Source organism: Thunnus maccoyii, chromosome 5 (assembly GCF_910596095.1).
Source record: "Thunnus maccoyii chromosome 5, fThuMac1.1, whole genome shotgun sequence".
In the NCBI taxonomy this organism is placed as follows: Eukaryota; Metazoa; Chordata; class Actinopteri; order Scombriformes; family Scombridae; genus Thunnus; species Thunnus maccoyii.
Genome location: NC_056537.1, coordinates 2,637,462 through 2,661,023, shown reverse-complemented (window position 1 = coordinate 2,661,023; position 23,562 = coordinate 2,637,462). Strand labels below are relative to the sequence as shown.

The 23,562-nt window shown below is 39.1% G+C and overlaps 1 protein-coding gene across 6 annotated transcripts in view; it reads left to right on the top strand.

Annotated features, from left to right (window-relative positions):
* Positions 1 to 23,562, top strand: part of grm8b (glutamate receptor, metabotropic 8b) — a 161,036-nt gene that overhangs the window by 40,258 nt on the left and 97,216 nt on the right. For 4 of the 6 annotated variants that reach the window (XR_006096103.1, XM_042410778.1, XM_042410781.1 and 1 more), the window contains exon 3: positions 19,344 to 19,560. Coding sequence is in view for 5 of the 6 variants with exons in the window: in XM_042410778.1 (XP_042266712.1) it covers positions 19,344 to 19,560 (217 nt within the window). In the remaining variant the exon portion in view is untranslated. Of the gene's footprint in view, positions 1 to 2,027; positions 2,141 to 2,734; positions 2,750 to 19,343; positions 19,561 to 23,562 lie in introns of those variants that run through there. The other 2 variants (XM_042410779.1, XM_042410780.1) reach the window with 2 other exon arrangements.

Genomic DNA, 23,562 nt, shown 5'->3' with positions numbered 1-23,562 from the left:
ATCGACAGTTTAGTCTTCGAGTCAGATAATCTGACAGCGGGTGAAATAATTTCACCTGTCGGAAGCATCCAGCGTCTCCTATAGATAAACTGAAGACTTTTTAAAATGTCAGAATCAAAAAAGACCATCTATTATTTAGATATAGAGACTTGATAAGACTTTAACAGCTTTTACAATGGAAATGCAAAAAAATAAAATAAAATCCAATATGGTTCATGTGATTTTAGAGGTGCAGAGTATGTTGTGCAGCATCAGTGCAAATTTGTAAAGTTTGATGTGCACCAGCTGTCAACAACAGCAGTAAGAGTTTGTACAGTATTAGATGTGTAATACAGCGAACTGGATGTACAATGTAAGATATTAACAGTAAGTGAGGTGTGAAGCTTCAGTCTTGAGGACTTCAGTATAATCAATAAATCAAAATCTCTAAAGGTTGACAAATTAATAAAAGCTGAATCCAAATATCAGACGGAGCCCTCGCAGAATTCACTCGTTCATACCGTGTCATGTTCACTGTTATCACATCTGTGAGGGCGCCGGGCTACCATGACACCTCAAGTGTTTCCATGGAGATGAACTCTCTTCAAAGTGTTTTACAGAACGATTCTTAATGGTTTTGATTGCAGTGAGTTATGCTGCTTTACACAACAGCTACAACAAATACTGTTGACATGAACTGTTAAACACTGCTGATATTATATACATAATAAATCTTCAACTGAGGACGTTCACATTGTAGATGGACAAACACCAACCTTTGCTCGTCTACTTTAGCAGCTTAGAAACCAACAAATCCATATTATTAAGCCTTTAGACCTCTGACCTCACTACAGCAATAAACTTGTAAAACAAAAAGGAAAAAAGCAAATGTCATGAAAAGTAAATACAATATATATTATTATGATGATAGATATACATCCCGACAGCCATCAATAAATCAAGTGAGAATCCAGTATGAGTGACCGTTGCCGGCCTGTAATAATCTCGTCCAATCATTTCATTCAGCCTGAATGAAATGTCATTTTATAGCAGGTTTCAATCTTGTTCTTTGACTTTTGTCAGTAGGATGTCTTTACATTTGAATAACAGATTGTGCCTTTAAAAATATTTACCAGCACAGTAATTCATCTAGATACAGCTGTAATTTCCTGCTTTGAATGTGTTCATGTCTCTCTGTCAGATGACTCCTGGGCTGCTTCTATGTGTTTCTCTTTCCTCCCTAAACTTTTTCTTTCAATCTTGAATCAGTTCTTTACTTTCTCCTTGTTTTCCTTTCAACGCTGTTACATCCTGCAATTCTTCCTCACTTCTGTCTCGTCTCTCCTGATTCCTTCACTCACTCTGAAAATATAAGAAGCCTTCCTTTAAAAGTATGAGTGAGGATAAAGCAGAACTTTAACTTGTATGATGTTAATTACAGACATTGTGGACAAAACACACAGTGGGGATGCACCATAAGCTGATCTATCTAAACTATCAAGCTAACATTACATTAACATTACTGTAAAGTGCAACAAATAGATAAACTGGTAGTTAAAACACTAATGTCAATTTAAAAAAACTTAAGCTCCACTTTCTGCTGAAGAGTTTTTGCTAGCTACTTACTTTGTGCTCCTTTGTCTGACATTATTATTTGATGCTGCACATGTCAGTTAATGTCATATATGATCCTCTGAACTCTGATTCATTCGTCTGCCTGCTGGCTTCAGCATGGTGGCTTTGTTTGATTAAAAGACCCACGTAGCAGGAGTGGGCGGTGGATTGTTGGTCACCCTTTGTTAACAGTAACAGCTGTCTCCGTGTCTCATACAAGGAAACAATGCTCAAACGGAAAACAAAACGAGCGCTACTAGAAGATACAACAGAAGCTGCGGTAGAAAGCCGCTCTGAGCCTTTAACAGCTGTAAAGTGACGTCTGTGTAAACGCTACTTCAGAATTTGAGAAGTGACTAAATGATATGTAAAAAAAAATAATTTGCGTAGTTTAACCATCAATCTATACCAAAAACACTCTGACTGTTCATCTCTGTTGTTGTCATAATGTTTTGGTGTGACAGTGGTTTGGGCAGCGTGAGACTGAAGGTGAAAGCGTGTGTCACACGCCAGGAGCGTGAGAGTTGACAACTCTGCGTCAGATAACGTGAGTCAGATACAGCTTCTCTCTCTCTGTCTCTCTGGTCGCTAATTTCATGTCTGATGCTTAAATGTCTCTCTGTGTGGCTGTTGTGTGAATTTATCTCCTTAACAAGAATGCAGCAAATATATATATATATATATATATATACATACGTGTGTGTGTGTGTGTGTGTGTGTGTGTGTTGTAGGTAGTTTGCTTGTTACAGTGAGCTGTCAGGACTCACTCATTCATTAGGAATTGATCCAGTTTTTAATTGAGTGGTTGTTCAGTCACCTGTTGATGTTGATGTGATTAGTGAATGAGTGTGCAGGAGGTCTGGCTGTTTGCTTCTGACAGTTTGTTTAGTTCGTTTTTAAGCTGAGCCGTATATTGAGTAATAAGCTTAAAGTAAGTAGAATAACAAGTGTTAACTAGTGGTGTAACTGATCGTAGTTGATCCGTGATCTGTACGGATCGCCCCACACGGATTAATTGCAAAATTTAATGTCTCATTTAAGACAAAGTAAACAAACTGCTGTAAGTATAAGTCATGGGCAGACAGCGTGTCGCTAACTGGGATTTTGAAGGGTAACGATCAAACCAGCATCTAACGGTCTGAAGTGACATCTGTAGGTATGTTTACATGTTGTTTGATGTGCTGCAGCTGAGCAGCTAATTAGCATCTAGCTGCTAACTGACGTTAGCGGTGAATGTTTGTTTGGTGGCTCGTTCAACAAGCTGCAGGACAAGACGTGTGTTCATGTTTCTAAGTTATCATCAAGTTTCGATGATGTGGACAGAGACTGTTTCATTCACTACCGTGTTTAAAAGAGGAAGGTATCAGGCCTCATAATGCAATTTAATTTAACAATAATTGAGCATTGAATATTTTATATATTTTAAGATTTTATTTAAACACTGGACATCTTAAATATTGTTTTCATTTAAGACCATGGGCAAAAGTTCCTCGCTGTCAGTGTGTTACAGAATAATCTTTTTTTTTTTTTTTTTGCTGATCCTAAAAATGATCTGATCCGTGACTCAAATCCGTGATACGACCGAACCGTGAGTTTTGTGATCCGTTGCACCCCTAGTGTTAACATGATTAGATGTAGACTGTATTTTGTATGTCGTGCACATAGATAAGAGTGTGTAATTCATGTATTTGATACATGCATTAATACTTTCTGATGTGAACCTACACTTTTAGATCTGTGAATGTTTTTAGTGTTCAGTCTTTCTAGTAATCAGCACTCATCTGTTCCTGTATCACATTATAAGCTTTGTGATACTTTATATATTTCTGTATACTAAGAAAATTCACAGGAAACATGTAAATCATGTGATATCTTGTCTGTTTTTGATGAGAACATAAATCTGTTGTCACAATAGAACAATACTATAAATTTGAATTTCACTTTGTTGGTAAAATCACACATCTGAACCAGTCCATGGCTAAAATGAGCTCTTCTTTGTTTGGAAACAATATGTATAAATGTATTTAAAGTAGCAGCCTTTACACCACTCAGAGGTTTTTGTTTTTGAAAGAAAATTGTTTTATTGGCATATAAAATTGCCCCCCACCCCTCCCATTTCATCAGGTGAGGGACAATCATATAGTTTGATGTGGTTTGTTGGTTTTCCGCCTGTCCTCCCCAATTTTTTGAGTCACCAGCCGCCAGCCATTTTCTTTTACATTGTATGACTGTAGTAGTCTGCAGTAAGACTGCTTTAGGCCCCTTGTGGATTTGATGAGTGGTGGATTTGGACGGACCTCGGCACTCGCAGACTTCCCGGGAACAAGTCCAGTCAGTCGGGTTCATGTAGCTCAGATGTAGCTTAGCGTCTCTTAGCCTCCACTTACATCCATGGAACGTCCAACTTGTTGGTTATTGTCCTTCACATATCAACATGTCATTAAACACTACTTCCTGCTAGTTTACTGTCAACAAACAACTGTACACAAAACCTCCTTAATGCAACAGGATTTTAAGGGTCATGTGACCAATAACCTGATGTTGCAGGTTTAACCTCGACTTCATAAAGATGTTTGGCTTTGAGTCTTTTTTTTGTTATTTGTGTGTCTCCATCTGATTCCAGCCGTTAGTTTCTCTTCTGTCATATTGTTTTTTCTGGTTCAAGATACAATCTCTCCAAACCAGACTACAGCTACAAATCAATGTCTTCCACCTCTGAGCCACAGCTGATCAGTGTTTTGTCATTCTTCCCCCGATCTGCCATCATGCTTCATGTCTGATTGAGGTTTTCACAGATCCTCTTGGATCCTGCAGTTTGGATCAAATCTAATTATCCTCGGGTTTATTTCAGACCACATCTGTCCTCGGAGCCCTTTAGGATCGGATCTCTTTTTTCAGAATCAATTCATGCATGTTTTATGTTCTTACACACTAGAAATCTCTGGGTTAAAAATGTTCCCAGTTTGGGTCGACATATCACCAACACAGTACTGAGTTAATGTTGCCCAGAAAGCTGCTCAAGACAAGCGGTTGTTTTGACCCAGTTTCACTATTATTTTTTTATTTTACTGTTGGGTTTTTTACCCAAACTAAAGCCTGGTTTAATCTGCTCTTATTAAACTTACATATCACAGTTTGTTATTGATTGTTAATAACTTGTTTATGTTTTGAATGTCATATGCACATCGTTTGGTACAAAAAACAACACATCCGTGACAGCTTTAGCTAAAACCTGTGTGTAACACTGGGTCATAATAACAGATTGTTACTGGGTTATATGTTATACTGGTGCTATATTGTACTAAACAGGGTACAATGTTAACCCAGTGTGTTTCAGAACAAGCCCACATTTTGGACAAAGATGCGTGAATATCTTATGAAAACTTAATGTCGTCTTTGTAAAATCCAAAGAGACTGAAGGTGTGAACGCAGAGACAACAACCTGCAAAACAGCTGCTCACACATGAAACACACACATTCACTCCACTCTGCAGCGTCTGAGGGTGACAAACACCCACATACATACTTCCATATCCATATTGCAGCCTGTTCTGTCCACACTCCACTGAGCTGATGTGCTGAACACAAGTGGAGAAAATGTTTCTGAACTAGAGGACCGATCTTAAAGCTGAGCACTTTACATAATCCCCTCAGGGCAGAGATGAGACGAACGCTTGCTGTCTTCAGCTGGACGAGGACAGAATCTAAAAGGAGAACTTAAAGCTGAGACGTTCAGACGACGGCGGCTCAGCATCTGGCCTCAGTGTGTGTGTGTTTGTTTGTTTGTTTGGGCGTGCAGGCTGGTCTTCCCGACTCAGACAAGCCCTCATTTGTTTGTTCTTTGTGGCGGCTGCAGCTCCTCCTCGCTGACACCTGGACTGTGTCGCACCAGCTGTTCATAAATCCATCACTAAGTTTGTGTGTAAAGTTCTTAATAACTATATCAAGTTTAAAACTTGTGATTTACTAAATCAGGTTGTATCATTAAATGACAGGTTCACCATTTTTCAAGTGTGTCAAAATTTGAGTGTCGATATGAAGACTGGAGGAGGTTTTCCTCGCCGTTATGATTCCTCTTGTTCATACTGACTATTAACACGACCCTGACACACCTGTAGGGTACTTTAGCTTTGGTGGTGCTATTTTCAGGATCACTTACACTCATTCTGACTTTTTGGTTGTAAATATAGTGAATAAAGGTAAGTTTTCAGTCTTGATTGAAAGATTTCAACTGAACTTGCTTCTTTAACATGTAATGGAAGGTCGTTCCAGAGATACAGGGCACAGTAGGCAAATGCTCTAAAGCCAACTGATTTTTTGTTAACTGAAGGAACGACTGGGAGACCAGTAACCAGTGAAGAGAGGCCAGAATGGGTGTTATATGGTCAAATTTTCTGTTTTTTGTCAAGATTCTAGCCGCCGAATTCTGAACAAGCTGCAGACTTCAGTAGAACAGAAAAAAGGACATTACAATAATCAAGTCTGGAAGATACAAAAGCATGGATTAATGTTTCAGTGTCACACAGTGATAGAATAGGTCTGATTTTGGCAATATTACTAAGATGAGAAAATGCTGTGTTGGTAATAGCCTTGATATGAGACAGGAACGTCAGACGGGAATCGGAAATCACTCCAAGGTTTTTGACGGTTGAGCTTTCAGAGATAATACAGTCATTGATATTGACACTCAGGTTCTCATACTGATGCTCATATTTTCCTGGTCTAACAACTAATAACTCAGTTTTATCAGCATCTAACAGCAAAAAGTTCATATCCATCCTTTTTTTTTAAATTTCTGATAAATAAATGAGACCAGGTTTAGGACGTAATCACAAGGGCTGAAGAACAGTAACCTTTTAATTTTGGGTGCCTGGTAAGAGGTTAAAAGATCTTTCAACGTATGTGATGGAGGACAAAATCCACAGTGTGTCCACACAGTCATTTAAAAGTCTGAGTTAGTCATATCAAGTGGATATCTGACACATTTACAGTCTTTTTAGCATCAAATTCCCTCTTTGTGTTTCCTCGGACAGTGTTTCCCTGTTGAGCTGCAGGTGGAAGTATAGTAACAAAAAGAGGAACTTTGGCACTAAAAAGACTGTAACGTTGAAAGATATCTACTTGATTTGACTCATTTGGACACATTTGAACAATTGTGAACCTGTCGTCTAATAAAGGAAACACTTTAGTAATGTGTGAATCAGTTACAAGGAAACATCTGTAGTGCTGTACAATAAGGCAAAACAGTTTTATTTATAAAGCACGTTTCATACACAGAGGTAGAGTCAAGGTGCTGTACAGAGTAGTTAAAACAGTACAATTCAAAGTTAAAATGACAATTCATTGGAAAAGAGCAAAATAAAAGAAATAAATTTTATATAGCAATGAAAAAAGAAGTAAAATAAATTAATAAAAGAATAGAAATAAATAAATAAATAAAAAGATTAAGAATAATATTACAATAATAATAAGACCTTGAGTTTTAAGAGCATTTACTTAAAAGCTCTCAATAAGGTTTTCCGTCTGGATTTAAAAGCTGTACAGTTTGGGGCGTTCCTAACAGCTGGTTCCAGCTGTGCTGCATAATGAATTACAGCTGCTTCCTCTTGTTTAGATTTTGCTCTCGGCACCACTAGCAGTCTACTCCCTGGTGATCCAAGAGGTCTTGCAGGGTTTTATTGCTCAAGCATATCAGTCATATATTCAGGGCCAAGAGATTTATAAATAAGTAATAAGACTTCAAAATCAATTCTGTGGCTTACTGGAAACCAGTGTAGAGATGTAAGAACTGGGGTTTTGGTTTTTGGTCAGAACTCTTGTGGCTGAATTTTGAATAAGTTGAGATGGTCTTTTTAGGAAGTCCTGTCAGAAGTCCATTGCAGTGATCAGTTTTGCTGGAGATAAAAGCATGAATCAATTTTCCCACATCTTGTTTTGTCATAAGGTCCCTGACTTTGTTTTTAAGGTGATAAAATGCTGATTTTGTTATTGCTTTTACGTGACTGTTCAAACTTAGATCAATTAAAACACCAAAATTCTAAACCTGCTCTTTTGATTTTAGTGCCTTGTTCTTTAAGTGAGTGAAGTTTTTAGACATCCAGTTATTTACATAATGACTCTATAGGACTGTAGTCATTTGATGAGAGAGCTAAGTAAATTTGAGTGTCATCAGCATAACTATGATAGGCAAGGTTATTGTTCTGAATGACGTGGCCAAGTGGGAGCATTTACAGTATAAACAGAAGTGGGCCGAGAATAGATCCTTGAGGTACACCACAGGGCAAGGTCATGCATTTTGAATCATGGTTCCCAATAGTTACAAAATAATCCCCGCCCTCCAAGTGTGAATTTGGTCATTTTTAGTCATTTTAAAATTGTTCCAGAAAAACCAACCCAGTTTTCCAGTCTATGTAAAAGTTTACTGTGATCGACGGTATCAAAGGCTGTAATAAAGTCAATTGATGTCTTGCCTGAATCACTATTAAAACGAATATCATTAAAAACCTTCATGAGTGCAGTCTCTGAGCTGTGACTGGCACAAAAGCCTGATTGAAATTTATCAAAATAGTCATTTAAAATGAAGAATTCTGCCTTCTCTATAATTTTGCCCAAAAGGGTCAGTTTGAGATGGGCTGAGGGTAGAGGTATCTAGGTTTTTTTTAGTAAAGGCTTAACAACTGCAGATCTCAAAGATGAAGGAAAGGTGCCAGACAGAAGTGATGCCTTCACTATGTTAAGAACATCAGTTTCTATGGAGTTAAAAACAGTTTTTAAAAAGTTAGGTGGCAAGTTGTGGATGAATGAGGTGCTGCACTATTTCTAAGAAGGTATCTCTGTTGATGGGGCTGAACTCTGACATCAGGACTGGTGTCCTTATACTGTCACTTTTATCTAAAAAAAAATTATGCAAATTCATCACACTTATCAGCTGAGAGAAATTCAGGAGCTGTTTGCGGGGCAGGATTTGTCAGTCTCTCTACTGTGGCAAATAAAGTGCAAGCATTGTTCTTGTTTTTGTTTATGATACTGGAGAAAAAGGATTTTCTTGCTTTGCAAATTGTATTGTTGTAGGAGTAAAGCATGCCTTTGTAGATACCACAGTGTATTTGAAATTTGGTTTTACACCATTTATGTTCAGCTTTTCTGCATTCTCTTTTCCTTAGCCTTACACTTGGATCATGTCTCCAGGGTGCTTTCTGTTCATAAGTGATTGTCTTATGCTTTACCAGTGCAATATTGTTTATAATATACAGTGTTTTGGAATTGAAGTTATAGTAGAACATAGATTTTTCACTCGAAGTTGTGAAATTGCCCATCTAAAAGGAGCAGTATGGTCACTTAAGCACCTCTTTTTTTACAACCACAGGTTGTTGTCAGATTTGAGGAATAAAAAAGTCCAAAAATACACAGAAATGATCCGACCAGTGTTGAAACATGGAGACCCTTAATGATAATCAAGTCCAGAGTATGTCCTTGAGAGTGGGTGGACTCCTTCACATGCAGACATCGGCCATAAGTATCAAATAGTGCGTTAAGTTCATTTGCTTAATTATCCATTGGGTTATCAACATGGATGTTGAAGTCACCAGCTATTGTGAGAGAATCAAAGTCTGTGCAAATAGCAGATAAGAGTTCACTCAGCTCATCGAGAAAATGTTGTGCTGTGTGCCTTGGAGATCTATAAATAGTTACAATAAGAAGAATAAGAATAGCAAGCAACCAACTGTGTAAACAGGAAGTGACTGTAGCATCACAAGATGTAACATAACTTCCAAAAATATCAGTTTTAGGGGCCAAAAGATAAAATAAATGTAGCTGCCAATATCAGATTAAGCTACGCTAACCAATGTTATCTGGTCATTTAGATATTGGTTTTGTAACTTGAGGTTTAGTGTGTTCTTTCTGTGAAATGTAAAGTGTCAGATATGTCGACTATCTTCTACTCTTCAGTCTAAATGGAAGAGATTAGCAAGCTAACATTAGCTTTGTCAGTTATCAGATAGTTTACAGTTCCACCTGGCAGTTAATAGCTGTAAACATTTAGTAACAAATAATCAAACTAGTTTATGTTGCAACTGGCTTTAATTTAGTGATGCGTAAATCTCCACTTAGTGACATTATAACGAAGCTAAGTTTGACCATGGCAACAGCTGGTGCAACCGGCTCCAGGTGAGATCTCCAAAGAATGGCAGCATCACAGTCATTTTGAGGAGAAAATACCAGGACATCTGTTCTTATATTTAATTCAGACTTTGAGAATCAACAACACGAAGGAAAGGAGACGAGGAAAGCGTTTAAATATACGACTATTATCCTGATAATACTGTTTAACATCTTTACAAACTCGTGTTGTTTTTCCCAAACTTTGAATTCTCATGGAGATTGTGTCTAAAGTTATGCAGCAGACATGTAGAATATTTCTATTTGATGAAAAGGTGCAGCCATAAAAAAACAAAAAACATGATTGCTTAGGTTTAAATATTTCACTCAGTGGATCATATTTTTATTCTCAAGACTGTGATCAGCTGATGTTTAAACCTTGTTTCTCAGACTACGTCTAGATTATCCAGCTAGATTCTAAAATGCCGTTCTTAAGCTAAAACAACATGCATCCACAGCAGGAGTTTCAGTTTGTTTCTTTAAATACCCCCATCCACATTAAAACATTAAAATATACATCCACAGTGAGAAGGGTCTATCTGCAGTCTTGCAGATATTCTAACCCCTACCGTCTCAGTCCTCATGTCTAAACCTAACCAACCTAACCAACCTAACCAATGCAAGATGGTGGCTCTGCAAAGTGGGTGTGTCATGTAGTACTGTGCGTCCGCAAATGGACTTACTTGTTCGCAGCGGCTTCATTGCATGGATGTATCATAACAGCTGGATAGGATTCTGTCGCTCAGCCTTGCAGCCATTTTGTCCCAGTGGTCACTTGCAGTATTGCAGCGAATCCCCCTGCGGCCCAAAAAGCATTTCCCTCATAGACCACCGTTGTACTAGAGACGTCTGTAAAACTGTTGACAGGACACCTCAAACTGCAAACAATGTCAATTATGACTCTTTCTATTATGCACTGTTGATCCATGGAGGGTTTTGGTCTGGATGGGGGACGATGCGTTTATGAATTTAGCCGACTTAAGGTGGACGTGATTTTAGAAATACTTCTAACTTGCTTTGCCGAGTGCATTCCTCCAAGCTAGTTAGTGATTTATATCTCAGCACATGATATGTGGTTTTTGCAAGATATCTACAAAAGCTTAATGGCTGTGGGAGTTGAACTTTTTTATGTGGTGTTTTTTATTATTTTGATCATCAGAATAAGTTTTTTTTCTGAGTTTGTGTTGCTGCTCATACTCGAACTAAGTGAAATCATCTCCCCAGTGTCTGTGTGACGTTTCTTAGCTTCAGATATTTGAGTTTCTGCGTTTCGTCTGTAACAGTTCAGACGTCTGAAGTCTCTCAGCTCACTGTGAGTCGCTTCAGAGGCAAATATATAAAACAAACAGGAGTTTATTCTTCTCTTCTGCTGCTGACAGTGGATCAGTTCTTCTTTCAGCTTCTTTCTAATCACACACTGAACTTTGGTTCAACTTCTTTCCTCTTCTAAGCTTCAAAAACACCAAAAACACATCAGAGACATGTGACCTGGGTTAACGTCAGGCAGCGTTACACAAGAGTTTTCACGCTCTTGTTCTCTCATGACGGGTTTCATATCAAACACCTGGGAGGATCTGATTTCCTTTAAAGATCCTCCACTGTGAAGAAGTTCAGACTTTTCTCTGATTGAGCTCAGCTGTTGAATGGAGAGTTTCTTCATGGCTCTTTCTTCTGCAGGAACTATGTGAAACACCAACGTACAGAGCTGTAGACCACCGACATCATGTCTTTGGTTTTGTCAGGGAATTTGTGGGTTTTAACGAGAGTTTTAATGGAGGAGTTTGTAGACTAAATATCTTTATATTTTATTGTTTCTAGATAAAAACATTATTACATTTAAACATGATGAAAGGATTCTGTATTTCTCCCAGAAGGCTTTGAAACTGCATGAAAGAAATAAATGAAAGAATAAAATGAAAAATTGTTAATTAAGTAAATTTTTTTGGTGTGCTATGAAACATTTCTTCAGAATGAGGGTATCTGATCATGATCTTTGTTTTTTTATTTTCTTTCTTACATCTTTATTTTTGTGTGACCATGAAGTGAATACTAGAGGCGGCGTGATTGCGAATAAAGTCAGAAGATGAGATGAGACACTAATTTGCCTCCCAGGTGGAGCTAATTGATTAAGTGTCCTCACGAGTTGAAAATGTTCCAGCTTGAGTGAAATATGTGTTCATACTGTATAGAGTTGTGAAGTTGAAGCAGATATTTCGGGCTCCTCTGGTTCCCGAAGTAAAACTCCTGTTAATTTTTCCTGTAGACAACATCAGTGACTCAGTTCTGTCTTCTACAGTTTGGATCAACATGAGTCTCCCTCGGTGAGTCATCAGAACAAAAGATGAACAACTGCATTAGAAAAGATCTGGTAACTACGACTCCCAAGGTGCATTTCAGCAAGAAACAGCCAATCACAGAGCTTAAAATTTCAGTCACATGCGCCGCTAACGGCGAGCAGAAGCTAAAGATCACGATCTGCAGATTAAATCAATTCACAAATTCCGTAACCATGGCGACACGTTTTGTTTACAACTTCAGTGATGAAGCATTTTGAGTTAATTAAGCTCTGATTCGAGCCCATGGTTTCATCTCCATAGCAACAGCAGCAGAGGCTCATGGGTATTGTAGTATTCTTAACCGTCCACCAAAATCAAAACAAAGTGTAAATAATGTAAACTAGTGTCAGAATATAAACCTGGAGCATCGTTACATCATCTAGGAGAGTTTCTGAGTTCAGTAATATTTGAAATGAGAACACAGAATGAAGAACTTTACACTTCTTAAAATGTGGAATAAAATCCCAAATCACATCAGGAACACTCCCTCCTCATTACAATTTATACAGATATTTCCTTCCTCTGAATCAAAATATCAACCACTAACTGAACATTTCAATAATCAAAGTGTTACTATTATTATTATACGTTACACTCAGGGCTGCAGCTAACCATTATTTTCATTTTCTCAATTAATTGATTAGCCCTTTCATCCATAAAATGTCAGAAAATTTCCTAAAACCCCCAAAATAAACCTAAAATATCTTGTTTTGTGCCAAACAACAGAACAATATTCAGTTAACTGTCATAAAAGACTAAAGAAACCAGAAAACATTCACATTTAAGAAGCTGGAATCAGAGAATTTGGACATTATTTCTTAAAAAAACGACTCAAAATGATGAATCGATTGAAATAGTCGGTGATTAAGGTTCATCACTACGAGCCGACACATTAAACACTGTCCTTGTTATGTTTAGAAATATCGATTATAGTCACTTTAAGCGTTTAATTAAAAAAAGGAAATCAATGTTCTGATTGTTTCTTCCAGCAGAGACTGTTTCAGCGAGGCAGCGAGTCATTCTGACCTCTCTGTGATTTCTATTTAGTTGTTGCTGCAGAGACAGTAAGAAGAACAGAGCAGCGACAGCGCGGGTCATGTAGGATTTTACCCTGAGGGGTGAAACGGTTTATTGTCCAGAAAAGAGACAGATGACAGTAAATAGAGCTTTGCTTTAAATAAGAAAATCAGAGCGCGGAGTGAACGGTGATGGACGTGTGCTGTCATGTCAGATGGATTTCTTCTTTCGTCGCTCAGCCGGGCAGAAAGCTCGAAGCTGTCTCGGGGATGACGAGCATCAATCACTGTCACCGAAAAACACCGTGAGACGGCAGAAAAACAGGCGAGGAGCGTGTCCTCCGATGTGAAGGCGTGTTAAGATGTCCGTACGCATAAATCTGTCTTCAGTGTGGAGGCCGGCCGGGGTCTGATCCGCCTCGCCTGGTCTCGCCTGGTCTCAGGTAAAGGTCCGGTGTTTGAGGGTAATGAGCGCTGTCAGTATGCAATCTATCAGCAGCTCACCTGCCAGGCCTCTGTTTGTCCCTCATCTGATCCTGGGAAGCTTTTACTCAATAAAAACAAGTGGAGAACTCTGACTGAGCAGATTAATTCAACCCATTTCCAATATTAATCGATTCGTTATAATAATTGCCTCACTGGATTTGAGACAATAAGACTTTAAGGACTCAATTATAGACAAAAATCTGTCTGTATACACCTTCAGTCTTTTTCTACAGATGTTTGATCTTACAAAACACAACACAGATGTGACATAATTGCATTTAAAGTCAGTGGAAAGACGAGTGGACACATATAGTGTCACAAACTGAGGCACAGACGTGTCAGCACAAGTTGAAGATGTCTCAACTTCACTTCCTGCAGCTTTATAAATTACCTTCATAAATCTTCAGAGACAAGAGTGACGGGAGAGAGACTGGAGGAAATTGATAAAAAAGTTCCTGGTGAGTTTTTGAGATCACCGACATCTCTACAGTCGGTACAAATAAACACAAACAGTCCAGCAGTCAAATGTGTCTGAAAACATCTGCGGGGGGGAAACTTGGATGGATAAAATGACATGACTGCTATTAGATCTTTATCACTAGTAGGCTGCTTCAGAGGAAAGTCGTTGCTACCTGAATCAATTAGCATTTCAGGATATCTCAATCAGCTCGCTCCACACACAGTCTGGCAGGAAGCGCGGTTGAGATTTGGGAGGCGTGCGTGTCGGCTCTCCTGCGAGCTACAGTTCAGTAAGCAGAGATCATTTGAAGTTCATGATAAGATCTGAGAGTAGCGACACGGGAAGATTTTGATTAGACTCCATCGTTGTGAAGCATCTTAATAAAGTGAAGAGAGAGCGGGAGTGAGACGGGACGGGATGCCGGGGGTGGTGGAGCGGAGTCAGAACGGTGGTTGATGGTCGAGTCTCCCTGGATTTCAAAGAGGTCATGGTGGTGATGGGGAGGAGGTCAGGGAAGTAGAAGTGATGGAGGGAATAGCAACATTCACCTGTAGTTGAATAAAGGCAGAATGTGAAGGGAATATATCCAAATATATAGTGTCATTCACCCTTCTAGGTGGGTTTTAAAAGTATATTTATGTAAATCTTTGCAGAAGCAGAACTGCAGCTTCAGACCTTCAGCTTGATATCAGACCTGACAACTCAGACAAAGTTCCCAACTAAATGATAAATAGGTTGCTTGTCATTGCTTTTCAAAATAAAACCTACAGTATGATGGTTCTCTGATCTGAAAAGTATGTAGTTAAAGTATTGCAGTAAAAGTACATAAGTATTATGAGCTTGATGTAGTTCAAGTATTGCAGTAAAAGTACATAAGTATTATGAGCTTGATGTAGTTAAAGTATTGCAGTAAAAGTACATAAGTATTATGAGCTTGATGTAGTTCAAGTATTGCAGTAAAAGTACATAAGTATTATGAGCTTGATGTAGTTAAAGTATTGCAGTAAAAGTACATAAGTATTATGAGCTTGATCTAGTTAAAGTATTGCAGTAAAAGTACATAAGTATTATGAGCTTGATGTAGTTAAAGTATTGCAGTAAAAGTACATAAGTATTATGAGCTTGATCTAGTTAAAGTATTGCAGTAAAAGTACATAAGTATTATGAGCTTGATGTAGTTAAAGTATTGCAGTAAAAGTACATAAGTATTATGAGCTTGATGTAGTTAAAGTATTGCAGTAAAAGTAGTGGTTTGGTCCCTCTGACTGATATATTATTATATATGACATCATTAGATTATTAATAGTGAAGCATCAGTGTTAGAGCAGCATGTTACTGTTGTAGCTGCTGGAGGTGGAGCTAGTTTACACTACTTTATATACAGTTAGCTAGTTTAGTCCAGTGGTTCCCAACCTAGGGGTCGGGCCCCTCCAAAGGGTCAGCAGATAAATCTGAGGGGTGGTGAGATGATTAATGGGAGAGGAAAGAAGAAAAAACAAAGTTCTGATACACAAATCTGTTTTCAGTTTTTGGACTTTTTCTCTAATCTTTGATTTTTGCTGAAATATTGGATCATTTGAACATTTATTGAAATGAAAGCATGTGAGAAGTTTAGAGGGAAAAATCACTATTTGGTGGAGCTGTTAACAACTCATAGACATGTGAAATGTGACCCCGACTACACACTGCTTTTTGTAAGACGTCAAAAGACAAAAAGGTTGGAAACCACTGGTTTCATCTTTAACAATGTGTTGTATTTTAAAAGCTTGTTATATTATCCATTGTGTCAAATCTTCATCTGAAAAGTAACTAAATCTCCATCAACTCTGAACTGTTTTTGTGAATGCTAGCAGCCATTTTCACTCCGTCTCTCTTGACCAATCACAAGCAGTGTTAGCAGCAGTAAAAAATAAAAGCCCCCAAATGAGTTTTTTTTGTTTTTGATCAAATCTTCCATGTAAAGGCTCTCGGCGTCACTTCGCCGCTGTGCTGTTTTCAAGCTGGTTGCAGCACTTTGAGGATGTAGTTGTGAGCGTGCAAACAGCTGATCAGCAGGATCCAATTAAGCTGCTTATTAAATGTCCTCCAGTCGTGGCTTCAAGCCGCTCATTTAACAAACCAAATCACTGTTATTATTATTACTGCTATAATTTAATAATGTTGATTTTCTCACCCACAAACCTCGCTTAAACAGCCAAACTCGAGTCATAATGTTGTTTTTTTATCTGTTGTGATGCTTTGCTGGTTAAAGGAATACGTCAGGTTTGTGTTTACGTTTAATATCATATCACATCCTGGAGATACTTTGAGCAGCAGTTCACTCCAAACCTGAAGAAGAGAAGAGACCGACCAACACTCACCTTGCTTCACGCTCAGCTGCACGCAGGAGTTCATGGCTTCATGAAGACGGCGAAACTAAATCATCCGCAAAAAAAAATCAAAAGCAGCGATGCAGTCCTGAGCCACCATAGCGGAAACTGCCTGTTCCCTCAGCTGCATCTAGAGATTCCTCAGCTCAGGGTAAATGATGGAAAGAAGGAGATGTGGTATATATAGTGTGCTCAGTTCTCCCTGTTTGTACAATTCTTGGTATCAAGATTAAAAAAAGACAAAGAAAAGACAGAGTTGTTTGTGAGACGTGGAGGAGACAGCGAGATGCAGCCAGGAAGAGGAAGTGACAGCAGGCTTTTCACCTGAACTCTCAGTGTGGACGTTCAGATACATTCAGGTACAAAGAGTCTGACTGAACCTTGTAAATAAAAGGAGGAAAAAACATGTTGATTGATCTGTTTTTCTTCTGTTCTTCATGAAAAGCTTTCAGTCAGCCGAAGCCTGAAGAAAATGACGAAGACATTTCCGCCGTTCTTCTTAAAACATCCGTCCAAGGCGGCCAGGATCAGCCGAACGTCCTCCTTCCTCACAAGAAGGCCATCGCACTTAACATGCATCCACCTGTATCCATGACAACAAGCGCTCCCAATTAAACGGAGCAGATACGTGGTTTGATCATGTGACTCCAGAATGATCAGCGGTAATCAGCAGGACGACAGTAATGATGTTTGATGATGGTCAGGTTTAGTAAAGATGATGGTTTGGGGTTAAAATAATCACTTTGTTAAGGTTAAAGGTACTACTTCCTTAAAGTTAGGCCGCCTCCATCGTCATGGCAACAATAATAACCACGGGGTTAAGGTTAGGGGACGATCGTAGTTAATGCTCGCGGTTGTAAACAGGAAATGAACAGCGTCTCCCGTGGCAACGTCCACTGTTGGGTTAAATCCACCAGACGGCAGCTGTCACTCAAACTAACTGTAGGTCGTTTTTTGGGCGACTGACATCATGAAACAGCAGGATTTTGATTCAATTAGTCGATTAATTGATTAGTCGGTTGACAGAAAATTAATCAGCAACCAATTTAATTGAATAATATACATTTTTAACAATATCTTTGGATTTTAGACTGTTGACCAGACAAAATAAGACGTGTGAAGACGTCACCTCAGACACAAATAGTAACAGACACTTTTCACTATTGTTCTGATCTCTGTTCTTACAACCAAAACGATTCATCGATCGCAGATTTACAGTGAAACATTTCACAGTTTCAGGTATTTCATAATGCTTCTCTCAGTGTTGAATAAATGATCATAAAATGTTTTAGATAATAAATAATAATACATAAAATTATCGTGTCCTTGGGCTGAAACTAGGCTGCTGTCATATTTATCTCATGTCGAGTTTCCAAAGTAAAAAGTAAACTCCAGCAGGTCAACGGTTGAGGAAACGTTTCAAGTGTCTAAACTGTGAAACCTCAGAGAAGCTGCAGACTCTTTAAGGCGTCTTTGTGTTTAGTTCAGCTGTTCTCTGACGGTTAAACCTGCAGCGTCCTGATAGTGTCGGCTCTCAAACAGGTTTGTATTTACAGTACCAGGCCTTTAATTTGCACTCTGTCACGGAGCCGGTCGAGCTGAGTGACATTTGTATTGCTGTCAGGCCCCCCCCGGCCGTCCGTCTCTCTCCTTCCTTCCTCCTCCTCCTCCTCCTCCTCTATGAATCCTGATGAGGCGTCCGGCGGCGCTCGGGCCCAACACGCCGGCCTCTGACTGAAGTGAAATCAATCAGCCCTTCAATCCTTCTCTAAAGGATCATTATCCAGCACCGCCGGGCCTGTCGGACTGTCTGCTGCAGGATCTATGACCCGCTCCGCCTCTCTAATTCACACTGCAGAGCTCACTAACTCCGATCTGACAAGAAACTGAACAACAGCAGGAGGAAGGTCAAGATTAAAGGTTCAAATTTGATCTGTTTAATACTGCAGGATCTTTGGAAGCGACACCGAACGACATTTTAAAAAATTTAGCTGAAAGCTTGTTTTTTTACCTTCCTGTCTCCAGTTAGCAGTCTGATGTGTGAGACCTCATACAGTCAACTCGCCTCAGAGGAAATAAATGTAACTGAAATGATGTAAAAGTTCTAAAAAAGTCTTCTGATTTGTGTGCAGCTTTCTTCCTTCTGTCCTCAAAATGACTTTAATGTGATACTTATCTGCTAAATGAAATATGTTTTGAAAGGAACATAATAGCAACATCTGCAAAACATTCGCTGACGACATATTTCATTTGTTTTCTTAGCATCTAATAATAATAATTATGAAATAATAATAATATTAAACTATATGTTTAAGGCTCAAGGAACATGGTGTCATGGTTAAATACTGATATACTCTTTATTTCTGTGTTTATTTTCTCATATTTAATAAAAAGCCTGACTGTTTTCTGATCTGCTCTTATATTAATTTGCTACTATAAACTCATCACATGCTCTATATTTACCTCGTGTCTTGATAAAGTTGATAATGTCCTTTTTTCCACAGCGCTAATTACATCAGTACATCATCATCTTTCCCCGTTTAACACTGTTGTCAGTCACTGATTATCTCCAGTCGTAGTTCTACTTTGCCGTTTTTTCGATCTCTTTTAAGCGACTGACAGTATAACTAAACACCTCCTGCACTGATGCTTCACATTAAAAGCCTTCCAGTGAATCAGAGGACGTATAGTGTCTCTATTTCCTGGAAGGCTTTTAAAGGGAAACGTGTTGAGTTTCACTGACGGCAGTTTAACACTGACAGAAGCAAAGTAGACATGGTTTAAAATCGCCGAGACTCTGCAGTGCTGTGCTGTTAAATCACTGTTAATCTTCTGTTATCATCTAAATGCCTTAAAGTACGTCGATGATGCTGTTCAGAGGTTTGAAGCTAACGGTTAACCCCCCCCCATGTGTCTCCCACAGATTCCTCAGATCAGCTACGCCTCGACGGCTCCGGAGCTCAGCGACAACGCACGCTACGACTTCTTCTCCCGCGTGGTTCCTCCGGACTCCTACCAGGCTCAGGCCATGCTGGACATCGTCACGGCGATGGGCTGGAACTACGTCTCCACGCTCGCCTCGGAGGGAAACTACGGCGAGAGCGGCGTGGAGGCCTTCGTCCAGATCTCCAGAGAGTCAGGTAAGGAAAAAAACGTTGAGCAGATACGGCCTGTAAACTGAGGTTCGAGCGAGAGAATCTTAGAAAATGAAGTGAGATGAATGAAAAGATAAAATGTGTTGAGTGTGAGGATGAACGGCCACTCAGGACACTGCGGTTTTGAAGCTGCTCTGGTCGTTACACTGATGCTCGTGTGTTGATGAGATCTGGTATAATTGACTCTTGATGTAATTACAGCAGAAGTTGACGCTGTGTTCTCCTCGCCGGTCACTGTGAGTAATCAGACCCGGCTGATTAAAATGTTATCGCACCCACACGAGCTTCGACATTAATTAGATTGTAAGAGACGTGTTGAGCGGTTTCATGTATGTCGGAGACCAGTGGTGCGTGTATGTGTGTGTGTGTGTGTGTGTGTGTGTGTGTGTGTGTGTGTGTGTGTGTGTGTGTCAGGTTCCGTATTACTCATTTTTACAGAAATGAAAAACATCATAGAAATGAAAAACATCACCAGCTGTGGGTCTGACTCAGAGTGACTTCTTAATAAAAGAATAAAGCATTTGGCGGAAAATAGCAAGAAAAAGTAGAGCTGCAACAATTCGCTAAATCACCAACTATTTTGATAATTGATTGGTCCTTTTTGAGTCATTTTTTAAACAAAAAATGTCCAAATTCTTTGATTCCAGCTTCTTAAATGTGAATATTTTCTGGTTCTTCAGTCCTCTTCGACAGTAAACTGAATATCTTTGAGTTGTGAACAAAACAAGACATTTGAAGACGTCATCTTGGACTTTAGGAAACATTTATTTTCACCATTTTCTGACATTTTATGGACCAAACAACTAATCAGTTAACATGAAAATAATCGTTAGACGCAGCCCTAAATGTACACAGATTTGAAAAGAGGAATAACAGATTAATTATTTATTTTATTCCACATTTTAGTAAATGTACAGAAAAGATAAAGCAGCTATAATCAATATTTTTTAATAATAACACAGTCTGATCTGTCAGTGTGTAATGTGTTGGTCGTGGCTCGTAGTGATGAACCTACAGACGCTCTCATAGCGTCATTTTCAGAGAAAAAGCTGTAAAAAGCCACTGAACACTACCTGCTCACAGTTAGCTGTAGACTAGCTGGTGAACATAGTGGAGCATTTAGCAGCTAAAGAGCCAGATATTTCCCTCAGGAGTTGGTAGAGAGTAAAAACAGAGTTAAAAGAGAGTGAATATTGGACTTACATTCACCAGGTGGACAGAAACACGACTCCACATGAATGATAATGTTGCTCCGTAACTGCTGGATGTGGAAATAAGCAACTGTTTGCTAACATGTTAGCCACAAGTACTTAGTAAGCTGATAATATGACTGAAGTAGTTTTTACAGACTATTCTGCTGAAAAAACAAGTGGACAAAAAACTTAATTTCAAGCAGCTTTAACCAGATTGAAACTATAAAGGACCAAGAATAGAACCCTGAGGAACCTCACGTTATTATTGACATTATCAATGGGAGGATCATGTTGCTCCGTAACTGCTGGATGTGGAAATTAACAACTGTTTGCTAACATGTTCAACACATCAACTTAAAGCTGATGATATGACAGAGTTGTTGTTCACTGCTTGTTTCTACTGCAGGTTTAAAGGCTGGTTATTATTAAAGGCAGCTCACTTTGCTGGCTCTATTAGGGTTAATGTCTTAGCTATTTAGTGTGAAATGAAGAAAGTAGGAAGCAATTATGCAACTGATAGAACAGCTTAATGCCAATAAGTGCTGTAAAATTATGGAAATATAATGATTTAGATTGCAGTGATGAGTGCAGGGAGAAGGTTTAATCCTGTAGAGTTTGGCTATTGATTCAGTAACGTCTGTGGTAGGAAGAGACCAAACAGGAAGCTGACAGTAGGGGTATTAGAGACCTGATCTGACTGTAAAGATAGAGTTTCTTATCCAAGTTTCTTACTGTCAATTAATTTTTAAAAACATGTTAAAATAGAGGAGCATCTGGTGTATCTGTTCACCAAACTAACATTGTTTTTCATAAAGAAGTCACTCAGTAAATCCAACTATGATATGTCAGGAGACTCCATTAAAAAAAACCACATGTGCCTTTGTGACTTGAACATGTGAAGTAGCAGAAGTAGCGTGCCACGTGTGATAAAAATGTGAAACGTGTTTGATGAAAGATGAATTTACAGGTGCTGTTTTTGTGAGGAAAGAAATGTGAAAAATGTATTTCTTCTACTTCTTCTTTTATGTCCAGAAAGCAGGATGTGTGCAGCGTTGTTCAGGATGTATCACTGTATCGACTATATGTCTGAACTCTAATGAGCATCATGTTGCGGCTCATGTTTCCTCTTCCAAACAACATCTCTGCTGGATTAGTTGTTTATAACGGGAAACACACGTTTCTCTGCTGTCACTTCAATTTACAGGATAAAAACACAGAAAAACATGACTGAACATATAATAAAACTTGATTTTTTCATCTCCTGCCTGTCACGCTCTCTGGTCCTCTCCATCACCGTAAAGCTGGTTTATAACCTTGCAGCTGTAATACTTACATATTTACCTGCCCCCGCGACACACTGCTGTAATCTGTGTGTAAATGGCAGCGGCAACAGTAATCATGAAGAATGGCTGCGATTGAGGCTTAAAAGCTTCAGATTAATAACGAGACGCTGCGCAGAGAGCAGCTGAGGCTCCTCTGTGGGATCAATGAGCTTTCATCTCTGCTGTCTGCACACACGCACACACACACACACACACACACACACACACACACACACACACACACACACACACACACACACACACACACACACACACTGTAGCACATAGAAATGGCTTCATTAGCAGCCTGGATATATATATTTATATCAACAGGAGTGAGATCTGATGGTATGAAGCCTCTCAGCTGCTGCAGGAACCACAGACTGCACAGTTCACAGAGGAAACGGTCACATTGATCACAGAGGATGTATTGATTAGAGCTGACAGCTGATTACAGTAGGTTCTGATGGGTAGATTTCATTCATTCAGTTAATTGAATATACGGTTATCTGGATTAAATGATAAGACATGAAATCTCAACCCAACAGAGGACGATGCAATAAGCTGATTTTTTTGTTATATGTAATTAAACTCTTGGTGTAAAATGCGTTGTGGCGTCGTAATATTAAGCTTCATGACTGTTTAACAGTTAAAGGCAGCTGTGGTACCTTCAGTACTACTGTACAGCCATAGACAGTATATAAATATGGACGTAGTTACCGTGACGTCACCCGTTGGTTTCTGAAGAGCGGTTTTGAAGCTCAAAGCGAGCCGCTCCGGCCGTCGCCATCTTGGCAGTACGTGACTCTGCCTAACTCCCAGCCAATCAATCGGGCCCAGTGACTGAAACAAGCCACCTAGCGGCTGGCGGACCTGTCACTCAAAGCAGCCATGTCCTTCATTATGCATAACTTTACAGCTTAATAAAATTTAAACGGGTGAGTTACAAAAAAATTCACCCCCCGTACAGTTGTCATGAAAGAGGAAATTAGCTACAGAGACCAAAACCGTTGTTTGTACCAGGCTGTAAACATGTTTATTTCTGCTGTAAAGTTGGACATTTTAACATGGAGGTCTATGGGGATTGACTCGCTTTTGGAGCCTCAAGTGGTCGTTCAAGGAACTGCAGTTTTTGGCTTCATGTTTCAGCCCAGGAGGTTGCTGCTAACTGTCTGTCCTCTCCCTCTTTATCTCCTGTCTAAAAGTAGCCAATTGCCATAAAAGTAGCCCAGTTTTGAATGTCTAATCTATATAGATATACTTTAAAATGTAATTATATATAAATTACAGCTGCAACAATTAGTCGATTAATTGATTAGTCGATACTGAACACCTATGAGAGCTTTAGGACTGACGTACTAGACAGCGCTCTCCACCACCAGCATCAAAACAAAACCTGAGGGAATATCTTTATGAAGAACGCTGTTCCTCAGCCTTGGTATTGATTCTACAGTCTTTGAACTCTTCTAGAG